The 17,109-nt window shown below is 41.1% G+C and overlaps 2 protein-coding genes across 11 annotated transcripts in view; one reads left to right on the top strand and one right to left on the bottom strand.

The window, feature by feature from the left end:
- LOC128090180 (cytosolic purine 5'-nucleotidase-like) overlaps positions 1 to 17,109 on the top strand; it is a 587,975-nt gene that overhangs the window by 28,315 nt on the left and 542,551 nt on the right. The window lies entirely within an intron of this gene.
- Positions 1 to 17,109, bottom strand: part of LRRTM4 (leucine rich repeat transmembrane neuronal 4) — a 422,410-nt gene that overhangs the window by 185,451 nt on the left and 219,850 nt on the right. For 9 of the 10 annotated variants that reach the window (XM_052702295.1, XM_052702301.1, XM_052702302.1 and 6 more), the window contains one exon: positions 14,865 to 16,411. In XM_052702295.1, the coding sequence (XP_052558255.1) occupies positions 14,865 to 16,411 (1,547 nt within the window). Of the gene's footprint in view, positions 1 to 14,815; positions 16,412 to 17,109 lie in introns of all 10 variants that reach the window. The other variant, XM_052702304.1, reaches the window with a different exon arrangement.

The raw sequence follows: 17,109 nt of genomic DNA, 5'->3' as shown, positions 1-17,109 counted from the left end.
CATCACCGAGCAGTTGATGGCTGGAGCAACAGCTGAAGGCCAGAAAATATTTGTGAAAGTACTGGGGTAACTCCATTCTCAAGGAGGTACTCTGTGCACAAAATAAACCTCAGCTCTGAGTCTGTCACTCTGACGAACTGTTTACCTTAAAGAATGGCCTTTGTTAATTCCTGATACTGAGTTAATTCAGAATAGCCAAATATTAAAGGTCTATGTCAACTCTTGCTTGTTGTTAAGCTGCACACAGGCACTTCTGATAGGTATAGCATAAAATATCTCCCACTGTTGACACTCCCCTTTAACTACAGCTACTCAACTACAGTTGAGATTTATCAGCAATGCTTTCAAAGTTTGGGTCCATGCCTTTGCTAATCACAGCCCAGAAGTGCTTTTCTGCCCGAGAAAGGTGTTTCCTTTCCCATAGCAGGCCAGGCTGTGTGACTTAGCTTGCTTCTACCATCCATCTTCCTCTTCTCTCCTCCTTAAGTGCTGGCTGCTAGTAAAGCTACAGCTGGGCTCTTCTGCCAGGGAAGGATATGGCAGAGGGCACAGGGAAACATTCACTTGAAGGCAGAGATTGACATGCTGCTTGCTCTGTAGAGTGGGAGAAGAAACCTGTGTGCAGTTGTCACTAAAAACAAGGAAAGGAAAAAGGAAAAAGAAAAGAGGAAAAAAGGAAGAAAAAAAAAAAAAGGAAAAAAAGGAAAAAAGGAAAGGAGAAGAAACGAGAAAGCAAAAATGAAGAAAGGAGAAAGGAGAAAAAAAGAAAAAGAAAAAAAAAAAGAAAAAACAGAAGGGGATAAAGAGAGAAAAGATAAGGAAAATAAAAACTGAAAGGGGCCTGGGAGGATCTGAAGAGAAGGATAAACGTGAGCTGAAAATCAGTAACAGCAAACAAATGTACACAAATGAAGATGTCCACTTGCAAGTTATAGTAAAATAAAGCCATTAAACAAAACAGTGCAATTCTAGATTATAAATTAACATATTATTATATACATACATACATATCCATATATACACACAAATAAATGAGAGAAAAACCCATTTCCTTTGAGCTAAATTCAGCTGTATGCTGAATGTTTTGACTCGTATTGACCAAGAAATGAGGAACAGATGACTTCTGAGGTCTGACCCACATGGGCTCTTGTATCATTTCTGTGATTTAAAACACTGGACACTAAACAGTTATATGATTCACAAGCTTTTTCTTTTTAAACAGGTAGGATTCTCCAAAATGCCCCCATTGAAGCAAGAGAGTCAGCACTGCTGTGGATGAAGGGAAACCATCTCCATTTGTTTACCTGACACATTTTCAAAAGGAACAACAATTTTCCCTTTCAAGTCCTGATACTTTTGCCCAGTGATCATCTAGCCTGCTGTTATATCTCCAACTAAAACATGCACTGTAATTCTTTTCAGGTGAGGGTTTATTTTGTAGCAGCGTTCTGTATGCGTAAGGTACCTCAGAAATTAGAACCTTGGCCATGAAGCAAATTCTGACATCGCTGATATTTTCAGAGTGAAAAAAGGTATTTCCCATCCATAGGAAACATCCAGTCACAATAAAACTCAAGAGGTAAGTAATGAAAAAAATAAGTGGCAATTCCTGGGTGAGAGATATGGCAGTTAGTTGGTCTTTTTTCTACAAAACCATACCTTCAAGTTTGGCAGGTTTAAGTCTAAGTGAGGTTATATAAATGAAACATCTGAAAGATGGCAAACTGAACTTTTTTTTTTTCATGTAGGCATTGTGGTCCTGTCAGGAATATTGTGGAAGCTGCACTCAAGAAACAACAAAGGAAGAACTTAAAATTTAAGTCACTAAGTATAGCACATCCACTCAGAAGCATATAGTCCCAAGGAGACAGATGCAAATAGATAATATATTATGCAAATTCTTCACCTGTAGGTCCACGGAAGTAGAGAAACGGTTAAAAAATATATATAATATTTGGAAACCATATGAAGATTTTAGCAACTGTAAACAGTATAAAAAGCTTAAATGATGCCCAAGGAAGCTGGGTGTTAGGTCCAGAAAAATAACACAGAAGTATCTCGCCATACTTAAGATATAACTTGGGGAATTCTGAGAGTTCAGTAGAAGGTGGAAAGGCAGGTGCTCTGAGGAGAGCACAGTGTGATGAATGGAGGCAAGGACAAAGGTCTGAGCTCTGTATCAGTTCAGATGCAGCACTACAGGAAGGCTTAACCAGGGTTTGTTTGCATGTGGCACTGCAGTCACCCTCTGCTGCAGAAGGCCTGGAAAGCTGAACGCAATGTGAATTACCATGTTTCAACATCAACTGTGAATCTATCTTCATGCCAAATTAATGGTGGGAGAATGAAGGCTCCTGCAATTAAACTCATAATAAAGAATTTTTGGACTCCTAGACCCATTAATGATTTTTAATTAATTACCTATAAGCAGAACATTTGTTACTTGTGCAGAACAAGACAGACTTGGATTCTTTGACAAATGCCTTCGTTTTTTTTCTTGGCCCTCTTGGCACAACCCTTTATTTACAGAATATTTGACTATAGTTTTTCCAGTATGACATATAGCTTGACCTCTTATGGGTGCAGATAACTGAACAAGTTATCAGTAATCACATCCCCACTGTAGCAGTTTATCAAAAAAGAACAGTAATATGCCATGTAGTCAAGGCAAGCAACACTCAACCTTTGGAAGAAAAAGAAAATGACTGAGCTTTGTTTACAAATCACAGAATCACAAAATATCCCAGGTTTGAAGGGACTCAGTAAGGATCATTAAGTTCAACTCCAAATCTTACTATAAAGTAAGAAAAGAACTTTGTTTCTGCAAGTTGCTTGGTCTAGGAATAGCTTGCCCCAAGAGAAGGTGCATGTGCTTCATTCCACCTGCAAGGCTAACGCAATTTCCAGAGTCCATTCAAATACTCATGTTGTCCCTTCAAGGTTTATAAAGTCCACTTTTGTTAAAACTTCTGCAAAAAGACCTAAGCTAGTTGTTTCATTATTAGCCCATCATGAGTTGAGCTAAATGCATAAACCATTTTTAAAGAAATGTTAACATCAGAGTTAGAGCATATAAAAAAAATCCTAATGGGATGTTGGGTTGCTGTATATGGTCAACAGCTCTTCAGAGGAAACTTTGATGACTTCTAAGTGAATGCAAATTTATTACACTGCTCTAGTGATGTATTTCATTTTACATGCCGCTAACTTGAGGATGGTATTACTTCATAAATAGGGGCCTTGCCACAGACATCAGTGGGTCTGTGGCTCTCTGATCTGGGTGTGCACTCAATGATCAGGAACTGGAGGTGAGCGACTGGAGAACTGGCCAAGAACAGGGTCAAGGGAATAGAAGAAGGAATTTTCATTTGACTTTTTGTGTTATTTTTTTTTTTCTTTTTTGTAACCTCTCCTTGGTGAGCTGGATATTGTATTCAGCTATCCTGAGTGACATTTTAAATATCAGATACTTCTTTCTCTCAGATGAGTTTAATCTCTTTGTGGAGAAAAGAGCGATTTTAACAGCTGAGCAGCTATTTTTCACTGTGAAGGTTATTAACCTTTGGAACAAAGTACCCAAGAAGCAGAGCCTTCCTTAAGTCTTCAAGTGACTTCGGTTGAGGCACTTTTTAGTCAAAACAAGCTACTGGGCTTTATAAGCAATGTAATTTCGTATACGATTATTTTGGCCCTTGAAGAAGACAAAGCAGGTGGCCCAGAATCTCTTTAACCCTAATTTTTAAAAATCTATCAGTGTAGAACAACCCCAATTCAATCTTCATTACACATGAGAGGCAGTGAATACAATATGCTAGTAATATCTTTCACTTACAACCTATGTGGAAAACTCATGAAGCCAATATTTAGTCTCTGCCTGATACATAAAAAACAAAGAAGCCTGACCCATGTTTTTGAAAGCTAATATAATAAATGTTTGGGAGATAATCATCAACAGAAAAAGCGTAATCAATGCCTCAGATTGACAAAGCTTTTTGCACACTGGGACTATTAACATATTCAACATATTCAACAAATAAAAGGAGGCAAAGAGAACACCCATTGACTTTGTTTTTAAATAAAAATTTCAAACAACTCCAAATTGCCAGTAGGTTGCTTCCCCTTCCGATTTATGATTTATGCAATTTGTGTTCCGTATGCAAAACCACACAAACTGCCTTCATTCCCCTGTGCCACTTTGCGCATGACACTGATGTGGCTTTTGAAGCCAGAAGCCTAACCTATGATTTAGAAAGGGAAAAGAAATGGATCAGAAATTTACATTAAAATCATGCAATTGCACTGCACTGCAGAAAACTAAAAGGGACCAAGGAGAACCTGAGTACCTAGAAGTAAATCTCCATTGCATCTGAATATAGTATAGACATTTTAAAAGAACTAAATAGGCATGTGCTAATACCACACCAACACAAAGCAGACCACTTCAGACAGGCTTTTGTAGCAGGGACAAAACAGACTCAGTGGGAGTCCCTCAAGGCTCCGACAATACTTTTTTTTCTTCCCTGCTAAAGCAGTAGCTCAAGCCCCAGCCCTGTTGTTAGCATCTTGCACGGAGAGTGAAAGGCAATCCTCTCCAGCTGACCCCCGTGTAAGTAGATGGGAGCAGAAAGCCTGCAAGCGGATGGGAGAAATTTTCAAAGATTTACAGACTGATTTAGTTGCTCAAATTGTAATGAAAGCCATTGTGACCTTGCTTGAATTTTTTTTTCTTTTGACAGTCTGACAGTTTGCAATGCTCATGCTATAAATGAAGGGCAGAGTTTAGAACAGTCCCCAGTTCTTGTGGCATCCAGCCCTGGCTGGTTGGTCGGTCTTCCAATGCCAAATCCGTGAGCATAGATACCATCCAGTCTTGCAAGGCAAGGCTGAGCATGGAAGCTGTCCCTTGTATATTCGTGAATCTCATTTAGCTCTGAATCATGTCAGCCAGCATAACACATGTCTACACTCAACAGTAATGAAGCGGTAAGGTTTATTTGTCTGATTGGAAGTGCAGGAAGGATCCAGAGTGGTAGACAAAGATCTAGCCTGAGGTTCTTCCATGAATTAGAGCTATAAACAGAGAAAATTTCAGCGCACAGAGCTGCATTAAACAGGAGCAATGCATAATTGCATAATGGGGGTTATGCATTATGCAGACTTCAGGATGTTCCCACTTACATGCTTCTACCTCATTCTTGCGCAAAGGGAGAGAGCTGCTCTCAAGCAGAGGAAGATCAAAAGCCAACTAGATAGTTTTGCACAAATTCTTAGTCAATTACAGTATTTGCAGCTTTTCTTTCTTTTTTCTAGTAAGTATGAAAAGGACTGTAAGATGAATTTGTTACCAAATAACTGGTGATCTTACTGCATTGTTCTGTCTTCTGCCATTTATCTAGCACAGCACCTTCTCAGGTAAAGACCTACCCCACGGGAGCAATAGAAGAAAACTAAATGTTAAAAACACGGAGACTTCTATTTCCACAAAAACTCTGAGACATTATACATGGAAGTAGAACTAGAATTAAAATATGCCAGTCTTAGGACTTCTCTTTACATACATATGCTTGAGTCTACACATAGACACTGAACATCTGTCCTGACCATCAGTCCTCCTCAATACTCATTCTGTTAAATTAAATGGATAATGATGACCCAGAAAAATCTTATAATGTGAAAAGTACAAGGTAATTAACTAGCCTTTAAGAATGACACTGCCTATTATTTTGGGACAATCCAGTAATAGTAGAGAAATGGAGTCTGAATTGGCAAGACAGTGTCAGAGGTATGATCTGAATCTGAACAACAGTGGGTTTTGCCTGTCATTCATACCGAATTACTGCGGGGGGGGAGGGGGGGAAGAAAAGCTATTTATAACCTGTCAGTCTCAAGAAACCACAATTACGATAATTTAATTAACACACGGAGAAGCTTCAGGCAGTCACATCGTTCTAAATTTAAGAAGTAGCACATTTCAGGCCCAAGATGATTTAGAACATTAACAAATGCTAGTTGAACCAGGGCAAGAATTTGATGGCCTTGTTGGTTCCCCTTAAAGCATCCATCACGGCAGAAAGATAATCCAAATGGATGTGTTAGTGAAAGATGAGAGCAGTGAAGAATCATCTGGGGTTTCAAAGGCCATCATGCAGAAGAAGAAGCTGGTTTTTAATGAGAACGGAGTTTGAAAATGAGCAAAAACACACAACTTGAGTCTATTCATCAAAGCTACAGTATGCATTAGAACAGTTTGACAAAAAGCGGAGCTAGGATGCATGAAAGTGCAAGTCACCAAGAGTGAGCCTGACCTCTTCATAGGGAGCTTGTTCTCAGAGATAAATGGGTCCTCCACTGGCCCAATGCACAGGAGGGGGCTTTATTCTTGGCACAGTGCAATCACAGGACAGCTTTTCCCAGCACAAGACTGGCATTTGGAGTCATTCAATAAACAGGATACAGCCAGAGGTTTCTTACAACCTGTATTTCAGTCCTCAGTGGGTGATGAGGCACCCAGAGCTGTTCATGCCCCATCCCTGGAGGTGCCCAAGGTCATGGATGGGGCCCTGGGCAGCCTGAGCTGGTGGGGAACAAACAGCTCATGGCAGGGGATGGAACTGGACAATCTTTAAGGTCCCCTCTAAGCCAAACCATTCCATAATGCTATGAACTCATTGGAAAATAAATTGTTCCTTGTGCCTCTGTTGCCTCTTTCTGTGACAAACCTCTGTGGATTACAAACTGGGTCCAATTCTTCCCAGTGAGGACTACTTCCTTCAATATTTCCATACGGTGATTGAACTTGGGAATTGTCACAGCTGCTGCTCAAACACAAATATCTGTAGTAGTAATAATACTCTTACAGTGAGTTTACCTTCCTTCACTTTCTGTTATTGATTGCTTCTAAATTGGATTAAAATACAAGTAACATACAGGAAAAGCCTACTTCTTCCATATGAGAAAGGAAATATGCCAATGTATTTGTTTGCAAAGAACAACAATAACGAACCTTCTGCTTTAAAGCTGGTTCTTTCATTGTCTTTTAAGAAGCAGAGATAAATATTTCTTCTACTGCAACGTGTATTTATATCTGTATGCAATAGGAAGCACTGCACACAGACCCAATGCTGAATGTACCAAAAGATCTTTGCACATAACGTAATTTCTAAGCTCTGCCTGTTGCAATGAAGGACATGCCACATTCCCACAATAGATTTAGCAGGCACTGAGTTTCAAAAAAACGTAATTTTTCTCCTGATATAACACTTCTGCAGTGCAGCTGCAGACACAAAATAGCAAATACTGTTACATGACAAAATAATTCAGAAATTTCAGTATCAAAATCAAGACTCATTTATTAAAGTCAGTCTTTCCCTATTTAGGTCTACACAGAGCACATAGCTGTACAAGAGCACAACAGCAAAATTCCACCTCTGATCATCAACAAACCGATCATGCTACTTTTCCCCATAGGCTAATAGCAGAAAGACTATTTTTGCTTCTATTTTTTTTTCTGTATTTCAGAGGAAATCAGACAATAGCAGTGACAGGGAAAGGGGAAAAAGAATGGAACTGTAGCAGCAAAGAGCTGTTGCATAAGATTGCAATCTGGGTGATGCAGTAACTAAAAATTAGAATGATGTTACTTATCCAATGAGTTTTGAGATCTACAAATGAAAGATACTACGCAAAAAACAAACAAACAATAACAACAACACCTCTCTTTTTTGCCATAGGGATAAAAAAAAAAAGATAAGTTCACACCCTCCCTCACAAGGTCCTATGATTTTCCATAGGATGGTGCCCACTGACATGGAGCTTTCCAAGAAAGCCTTTCTGGCTTGCTTACATTCATGAACTTCTTGTGTCCTCACCAACAGCATTTAAATGTATCTAACAAACCTCCAAAATAATAAATTTGAAGTAAAATGCTTGAACTATGAAACAAGGATGTGGATTTTGCTGTATTAATATACCATGGGAGTGAGAGATCCCAGATGATCAGCATTTCCTGCCCTTTATGGCCTTTCCTGCTCTTGCAGGTAGAAAGACTTCCATGGCAGCTGCACGGCTGCTACATCTACAGGCAAGAACCTTCTGTTTCTCCTGCACCCTTACATGGCTCAAAAAGACAATGAGAAAACAGATTCATCAGGCCAAGAAGCCAATATTCTCAGTCACACCCTCCTGCATCATTCCATACACAGTGTCATAGAATCATAGAATTTTTTGAGTTGGAAGGGACCCTTAAAGGCCATCTGGTCCAGCTCTTCTTCAACAAACAGGAACACCTACAGCTCTTATCAAGCTGCCCAGTGCCAGGTCCAGTCTGACCCTGAGTGTCTCCAGGGACGCCAGTGTCTCCAGCAACAGCATCTCCTAGCTCCTACAAAGTATGTACAACCCCCAGGAGATTGCTAGGAATTGACTCAGTCATCTTTTTTATGTGAGACAGATGTAAGACAGAGATGTACAAGCAATCCAAGCTTATTTGGTTCCACAACAGGCAGATGTGATAAAATCTGATTAGTGTCAAAAATGTTTACAGCTGCAGCCCATCTGCGTTCAGTCCCATATACTTGGCTTGCAGTGGCCAAATACCAGAACACAATCACAAAGGAATTTTACACATCAAAATATTTACAACAAGGAGAACATGACAGAGACCTGTCCACTTCTCTCTGCCAAGCAGGTCTTGCTAGCAACACAGGCAATCTCCTGAAAATAACCTGTGGATCTACCTTAGTGGCAGTAACACAGTGGGTTGCTTCTAGCAGCATCAGAATGCCTCCAAACATGGATGCATCTAGAAACAAGAAGCAGAGCCAAGTGCACAGCTCTCATCCAGCACCCAGCCTTGCTCCACTGGCTCTGTGTTGGATGGCATAAGTAAGGTCTCAATGTCAAGAACCAAGTCAGCACTGTTTCTCCAGAGGGGAGCTCAAGGAACATTTCCAGCAGCAGGATACTTACTAACAAGGCTGTTCGCTTCCTTTCAAGTGAGATTTTTGTGTGTGTTCGTGTGTATTTAAAAGAAGAAACAACTGAATGGGTTCGACAGATTTCTCCCTGCCTCTGCTAGCATTCTCCCTCCTGGCATGAGCTACATAATGGACTAAAATTGATTTTTTTCCCCCTCCTTAAAATACTGGCAGCACATCACAGAGCTCAAGCAGAAGCAGAAGAAGGGGTGAGAAAAAAGGAGAGATGGAGAGGGTAAATTGCATCTGTCACAATTCCAGCCACGCAGGAATCCTTCACAAAGCCTGAGCAATGATTATAAAAGAAATACAATTATTTTCTTCTCTTGTACAAAGCTTTTACAGTGCAGTTCTGTCACTCCTCACCGTGCATAACACAAACTGGTTTTCAGCATATGGCAAAATAAAGGGAAGAAGAAGAGGTGATGGGGGGCGGGGAGGATGCCATTCTGTTGGATATGTCTGTATGAAGAGCGCGCATCCTCGGTGCAATTTCAGAGTTCTGTCAAATAGCTGTCAGCCTGGATGAGATATAGTAGAACAAATGCAATGCTGGAACACAGGAAAGTTCCAAGCCTAAGTGAAAATTTGGAGATATGGACTCAGCTTCTTCCTCTGCCACTAATTTCTTGCTTTATCTTAAAGCGAGCTCTCGGCAGAACACACATTGTAAGAGCAGATCTCAGATCAGCTAAATTCCCAACCAGACACCTGAATAAGGATTGAGTAAGACTTTCAGAAGTGCTCAGCAACCTCCTGCAGCTCCCTTTTCAAATTCACGACCAGCATCTCAATTGCTGCTGATGTGCAGCTGGCTGAGCTCTCCCGGAAATACAGGCAGGCATTTTGGTAATATGTTTGGGAAGTCTCACGCTTTGCAAGTGCTGAGCCCTAGAAAATTTGCCCCTATGCAGTTATGACTACATTACTTAGTGCTTCTGTAGCACAGCCTCCAGCATACTGACACTATGCTTGCAACCACAAATAAGAGCAGTATGCGGAAGGCTACGGGAGTTAACACAGACCAATGTTAACAAACACACATTTCTACCTTTGGACCTAATCCTGAAGATATTTCCAAAATTTACCTCCTGCTCAAACCTTTCACTGGCCCTGTGCCTAAGAGGTTTCTCCTCTGACCCACTTCTGACATATTTCAGAGACACTGCAGGGAGGAAATCCACTATTACTTCAGTCTTTGCCTAATTTCTACAACAGAGCTTGTGACAAAGTTTCATTGCATTTCAAGCAGGAACTTAAGGTCCACTGATAATCATGTAGAGGTGGAGGAAGAGCCAAAGCACCAAAGGATACGAGAGAGCTCAATTAACATGGGCCATCCTACAGCTTTCCTAAATGCAGTCATTAGGAAAAAAAAAAAAGACTGGAACTTCCTCCTAGGAGGACTAAGGACTCCTCCTCCTTAGCTCCTAAAATGAGGGCAGTAGGCTTTGGAACCAACAATCACTGCTTCCCACTTGCCATGTTCTTCTCTTTGCACTGCACTACCTGGAAAATCACCTTCCTTTTACGTTACACCAGATCACGTAAAAATTTAAGCCTCTGCTGTCAGGTCCTTGCTAAATTTTCTTTATGTGAATGTAAGACCAAAGGGAATACTGTCACTGTTCTTAAAAAAACACACACAAAAGACAAACAAAACCCACCACTCTGCCAAACTACTGAGTGACTTCTTTCCCCTGAGGCTACCATGTCCCATAAGATCTTGCTTAGATCCTGGACATCCTTTCCAAAATGAGTTACAGAATCACCTTTCCAGAGCTGGAATCTTGGGCTAACAAGCATCTGGAAAGAGAAGACTTTTTTTTTTTTTTTTCCCTTTTTGCATCTTCCTGCAAACAACACAGTATGATGTTTAATAAATATATGATAATCAACAGTGGCATGTCAGCTTTTCCTTTTAAATTAGGCTCAAAAAGAAGAGGTCAACAGTAGCCCGATATGTTTGCATATGTTATATTTCTCTACCAATCTATTTCTTCCCACTGGCAAGAGGGGAGCAAGCAGAATTCAAAGCAAACACAATTTTGCGCAACTGATTTAGCAAGTATGAATGCAAGTGACAACTGCCCTGGTTTTCACTCCAATGAAAAACATAGAAGCATCACAGCAGAGACATTCTTGTATATGAACAGGTGGGCTTGTTTGTCAAACTCTGGGGTATGGTTAGACATGGAGACATGAAAGTGTAAAGAGCAACACTGCAGAGTCTGTGTCAATTGCCTCTCAAAGGGTTTCACATCAACTGTACTCAGCTAACATGGAAAAGATGTTCACTTGGTTGGTTGGTTGGTGGTTGATTGTTCAGTAACAGCCAGCCTGAGAAACAGAAGAGGAAAAACCTAGCAGAAAGGAGGAAACATTTATGGAGTGATGTTCCTTCTCCCCACATAGTGTGCTATATGTGGATATTCTGTGTGCTATGTATGAAACACATCATTCTAGCTTGGTTTATAAAATTGCTTTTTATGCTCCATGATCTTCAGCAAATGTACAAATAAACATGACAGAGAGAGGGAATAAGAAGCACAAGCACAAAGCAACTACCAAAATGTGATAGCAGCAGTCTGCTAACTGGATGGTGAGAGCCAAAATCATAAGCATCCAGTTATTTTAGAAAGCTTTGCCAATAGACTAAATAGAATACCATGGGCCAGGTGTCAGTGATTATAATCCCACTGATGCCAAGAGAGTTGCTCCCATTTACAGCAAGCCTGGCTTTGGCTGTGCCTCTGTAGTACAAGAAATAATTCATAAAGCACAGAGTTAAAAGCAGCCTTGCAAATTGCCCCTGGCACCTACTGCTTGCAGATAATGACCCAACACGGGGCAGCTCCCGCACACTCATGTTGCTTTGGTGCAGCCAAGGCATCTTGCTGAACTCAGAATAACCACCATCACCACTTGCAGCTGCTGTTAAAAAATGAACCTGTGTGAATGCCTAAACATGCTACTCCAAGGCCAGTTTCTGCCATGGAAAGATGGTGGCAACATATGAGAAGAGCTGGATACTTGAAAAACAAATTCAGAGCTGTGACAGTAATGGCTGTGTCCAGCACAGCCCTAGGCTGCACACAGGAACATCCATTATCACCAGCTTCCAACAGAGAAATACACTCAGGCATATTCTTTCCTAGGTTAACACAGAATTAACCCATAACTAATTAACCCATTAACCCTTCGCAGAAAGATATGCAGGTTTTAGACATCCACGGTGCTTCAAGGTGTGTAGGGGTTGGCGTGTGAGAGCAGATATTGATATGAAAAATATTAATGAAGTAAAATCGATAGAACCTTAAGTAATTGATGCTGACAACTGCTCTGCTTTCATTTTGATAACCAGGTACTCTTCTCCCTTTACATGTTCCTGTTTTGGGGGAAACCTTGGCTTGAGCCCAATGAATTAGCAAGTCAGACCCGTGGGAGGATGAGCCTGAGCTGTCTCACTTGTCCAAAGTCCAAAGCAATAGTTTTAGTAATAGTTCTCCCACAAGCGGGTGCATCTGGGTAAATTAAAAATTGATAACACAATATTCCATTTTCTTCCTCCCTTCACCGCAACATTAAGCCTTTCCATTGCTGAAGATACTACAGGGATTTTTTTCTTACCATTCCTAAGTACTGCACAGTGAATATGTGTCCTTTCACAAGTGGAACCTTGTAGCTATGGAGACGAAGGATGTTAAATCCAAGCTGAAGATAGTATTTCAGTGGGGGCTTATGGCTGCTACATGTGTCTTCAGTGATCTGCTGCTTTCTGTCTCCTCCAGTCCTCTGTGCTAATAGCCAACGCATAATTAATACCATGCAGATACAGAGCATATGTTCTCCCAGTCCCAGCACTACTGCATTCAGAACAGGCTTCCTGAATTTACACCACAACGAGGAATCCCAAAGATAATGGGATAAATAGCCTGACTTCTGCAAACTTGTGAGCCAGCGTAACTTAACCTGAGCAGCAGCTGAATCAAACTGCTATGGCACTGCAACAGCACCTGGAAACCAGGTGAGCTGGGGTCCCCTTGTGTTTAAAGCTGTGCCTAACACTCAGCAGCAGCAGGAAGAAATTATGCCATACTGACCTTCGGTTACCAGACCTGGTAGGTCTTTCTACCTATTTATTAATCTCCCATAATCCAAATTATTTGGATTTCAGCCTCCCAAACAGCAGCAGGTGTCCCCTTATCTTTTGTGCATTATAATTACGATCCGAATTTCCTTACGATGGTTTCATTACGTGCACTTTTGGATATGACACAGGGATTCAACTGTCCTCCAAACCATCTTTAAATTAAACAGCTCCATACCGAAGCTAATGACATTTTAGTGGTGTTAAACTTGAGCAGGAAAACAAGGCAGCCTTTCAGGTGAAATTAATGCTCCTTGTGACAGCTGGTGAAAATTCACAATAACTTTGTTAGCATCTTTTTATTTCTACTTGCACTGCTAACAGAAAAGAAGAAGCCAAAGCACACATTGATTCACATAATGCTAGTGGAAATGACAAGGGCACGACAGGTGCTTTTCCCTTTCTGAAGGCAATGCTGCTCCAGACCCCAAATCATCTCTATTTTTGCTTCCCCTTAGTTCTGCGGTCCAAACTCAGATAGTGATTTCAGGTGCCAAATACCAGACATCATACAGAAGCCCTATTTTCTGAAAGTGCAAAACATCCAATTTTCAAAAATGGGGATCCAAGAATCGCAGCCTGCTGAGCACTGCTCAACTTTAACACACCTTTCAGACTACCTCACTGCTCAAAATCTACCATAGCCTATTCAACGTGCATAAAAAGATAGGATTGAATGTCAGCAGGCACACTGACAGTGTATTCAGGTAGGATAACCACAACCAGGGAACCAAAATCCACCATGACCTCCTAATCACGTACAAAGTTAAGTAACGAGTACCGAAATGTAACCATGGAAATCCTCCTCATCAGGAATAAATAAGCAATTATATTCACAAGTAAAAACGTTTCTTACATACATATTAAATAGTGTCAATGACAACGCAGCAACAAAAAACTACAGCATTTTCTAGCCAAAGCTTAACAACAGAGCAAAGAAACATCAACAGCTTTTCTTATTTGTATTTCTCACATACTTTCTAAATCAAAATTATACTGCATCCTTAAATGTATGCAACTACTGTCTTCACTAGAGCTGTATCTCAAGCTAAACCTTCACCAAGCATCTGAAAGTTTTCACTAAAATAGAAAAACCAAGAGAAAATCCCTCTCTCAAACTCAGATATTTGCAGATGTTTAAGCTGGGGCCTTTGCAAGGCTGAAATCTACAATAAGTTAATGAAGAAGCATGGATGTTCCTGGTTATCTATCAAACAAGTAAATGCTCAACCCAAAAATGTGCTGCAGTCCTGCTGTTTCCAGGTTTACCCCCCTTTTCTGCATTCTGAAAATGCAGAAAAGCTTTGGCATTATCACTAAACCCATCAGAAAACCCCAAAGATGTGACATGGGGTCTGGAGCAGAGAGGACTCCATGCTTATTTTTGAAACAGAAAGGTCCTTAAACTTCTCTGCCTCTAGCAATACAGGAAAGATGTGCCTCATGCTACCACCGATAATTAAATAGGTGCAGATGAGAGGGGGATAATGCATCTTTATCATAGGTTTTTACTTCATCTTACACTAATTCTACTTTAAGTCTGAATTGTTCAAAAATAATCACTGTCACTTCCCTGATTGCTACAATTTAATGAGATAACCTTGCATGCTGAGCAAACCCCAAAGCAAAAAAAAAAACCTCATTAATCTTTCTAGCATTTAGAGACACCTCAAGAGCTTCAAACATTTACCTCTCCTTCCCAGCAGCTGAAATGGTTTTAGGAGGATCATGGTTCATACCTCACATTCCCTGGAGCCAGAGATGGTATACGTGCAGGGCCCAGATCCATTAACGGATACATCCATGGTCTCAGAGTTTGTTGGCTTGTAGTCCACGTAATACTCCTGTAAAGGGGAGTTCATTTGCCTTTCAGACTCCCTGGCCTTTTTCCTGCGCCTCTTCATGAGTGAGTGCTGCTGGAGCTGCTTCATGCTGGCTGGATAGCGCTTCCATGACACGTAGATAACCAACAAAATCATGGCCACGGAAAGAAAGAGGGCCACGCTCCCAGCAATGATTTTGTGAAAGGAAACGTGCTCGTATTCGGGTTCCACTGCAGGTGTTGGGAGGTCAGTGGAGGGGCTTGGCACCACAGACGTTGGCTGATTGCTTTCAAGTTTGGAAACGGTAGGCTTAGGAATAAAGACAGGTCTCTGGGGGGTTTTGGGAGCCTGATACGATCTTTCAGTAACCACCACCTGGATTTCGGCACAGATATTGTATGTCTCCACAGCATCGCTCACTTTTTCACCCTGGATTTGTTTAGGGCCTGCACATATCATAGTGGTTTCTTTATTTCCCTTGAAATTCTTAAGCCAAGTGAACAGAGGGCAAATGCTTCGAGTACATTCCCACATATTTCCGGATAGAGTGATGGAGATGAGTGAGATCCATGTATTGATGGTCTCCTGAGAGATGTTGGTGAGTTTGTTGGAATCCAGGTTCAACTTTTGTAGGTTGGGGAGGCACTGGAACGTCCCAGGCTCTATCCCTGTAATGTCATTTCCTGATAAATCCAAGTTGTGCAAGGAACTCCAAGTCCATGTTAACCCTTGGCTGATAGACCGGATCCTATTCCACTGCAAGTAAATTGAGCGAAGGTTGAAGAGGCGTGGGAAGTGGGCGAAATTGATCTTAGAAAACTGGTTGTGCTCCAAATGGAGCTCCGTCAACTTCAAAAGGCCAGCGAAAGCATTTCGGGATAAGCTCCGCAGGCGATTGTAGCCCAAATCCAGAAAATCGAGGTTACGGCAGTCTTGGAAAACTCGGATCGGGACGGATTTCAGCGAGTTAGACCGCAAATGCAAGATCAAGAGCTTACGAAGGCCTTTGAACTGCTCAGACTGCAGCACCTGCAACTTGTTGTACGAGAGGTCCAGGTTGCGGAGGTTGGGGACTGGGTGAAACGTTTTGTTGTGCAGATGGGTAATTTTGTTGGAGCTCAGAATTAATTCCTTCAGCCTGCGGATCCCCTGAAATGCATCCTCATCCACGGAGTTGATGTAATTATGGTCAAGATAAAGCCATATGAGCTGATTGAGGCCCGCAAACTGATTCGATTTAAGCTTCTGAATGCTGTTGTACCGCAACGATAAGCCTTGAGACCCTCCAGAAATATTCTGAGGGATGTCTCTGAACGCGTGAGATTCGCAGTACACAATCTTGCCATCGCATCTGCAGTTCTTGGGGCAAGCTCGCTGAGCCCCCGCAAGCACAACAAACAGCACCACAGGAAGTAGCACTAACACCACACTCATGCCCCTCAGCTGCTTAATTAAATGGAAACCTACAATATTAAAAAGAAAAAAAAAAAAAGTGCACTGTAAAGCTACCCAAATAATTCACCAATGGGTTTCTAACATCCATGGGGTGTCTGATAAAGCCTTAGTGAAGCAGTGGGTTTTGAAGACAACCTGTTTGTGTCCTGGCTTGCACTTTTGGTTGTATAAATGTCTTTGCTTGCCATCTCTCCTACCTGCACCATCACTGGCACTACACTCGTTATTCAATTACTTGTGTGTGATTTATGAGCCCTTAGAAGGACCAAGAGCCCATTCTCTATTTGCTGTTCTCCTGTACATCATCTCTCAGGGCTGCTGGTATATCCTTATCGCTAGATGCTGGGATTTTAACAATAAACATATTTGTCAAGTCACTGTGCTGAATGCTCCATAGTGCTGGGAAGGAAATGAGGCAAAGCTTCTGGCATTTACATGGTGCTAAATATGTTCCCTGATAAAAGCAATTGCAAGTTCAGTTCTCCCAAAAAGTGAGGAATCTACTTATCATAAAGTTTGATCCGTCTTTAATGCACCCATTTGTTGTAAAACTAAAAATTGTAGGCTTTACTTTTTACATTTAGTAATTATATTTGAGAGTAGGTTTCACTTGTTCATTAATTTCCATGTACCTTAAATGCATAGAAATGCACAGAAACAAAGTTCAATCATATTGGGAAGTATTACTATAAAACGCTAGCATGGG

Source organism: Tympanuchus pallidicinctus, unplaced genomic scaffold (genome assembly GCF_026119805.1).
Source record: "Tympanuchus pallidicinctus isolate F22 unplaced genomic scaffold, pur_lepc_1.0 scaffold44, whole genome shotgun sequence".
In the NCBI taxonomy this organism is placed as follows: domain Eukaryota; kingdom Metazoa; phylum Chordata; class Aves; order Galliformes; family Phasianidae; genus Tympanuchus; species Tympanuchus pallidicinctus.
The sequence above is the reverse complement of the archived record's forward strand: the minus strand, read 5'-3'. Positions and strand labels throughout refer to the sequence as shown.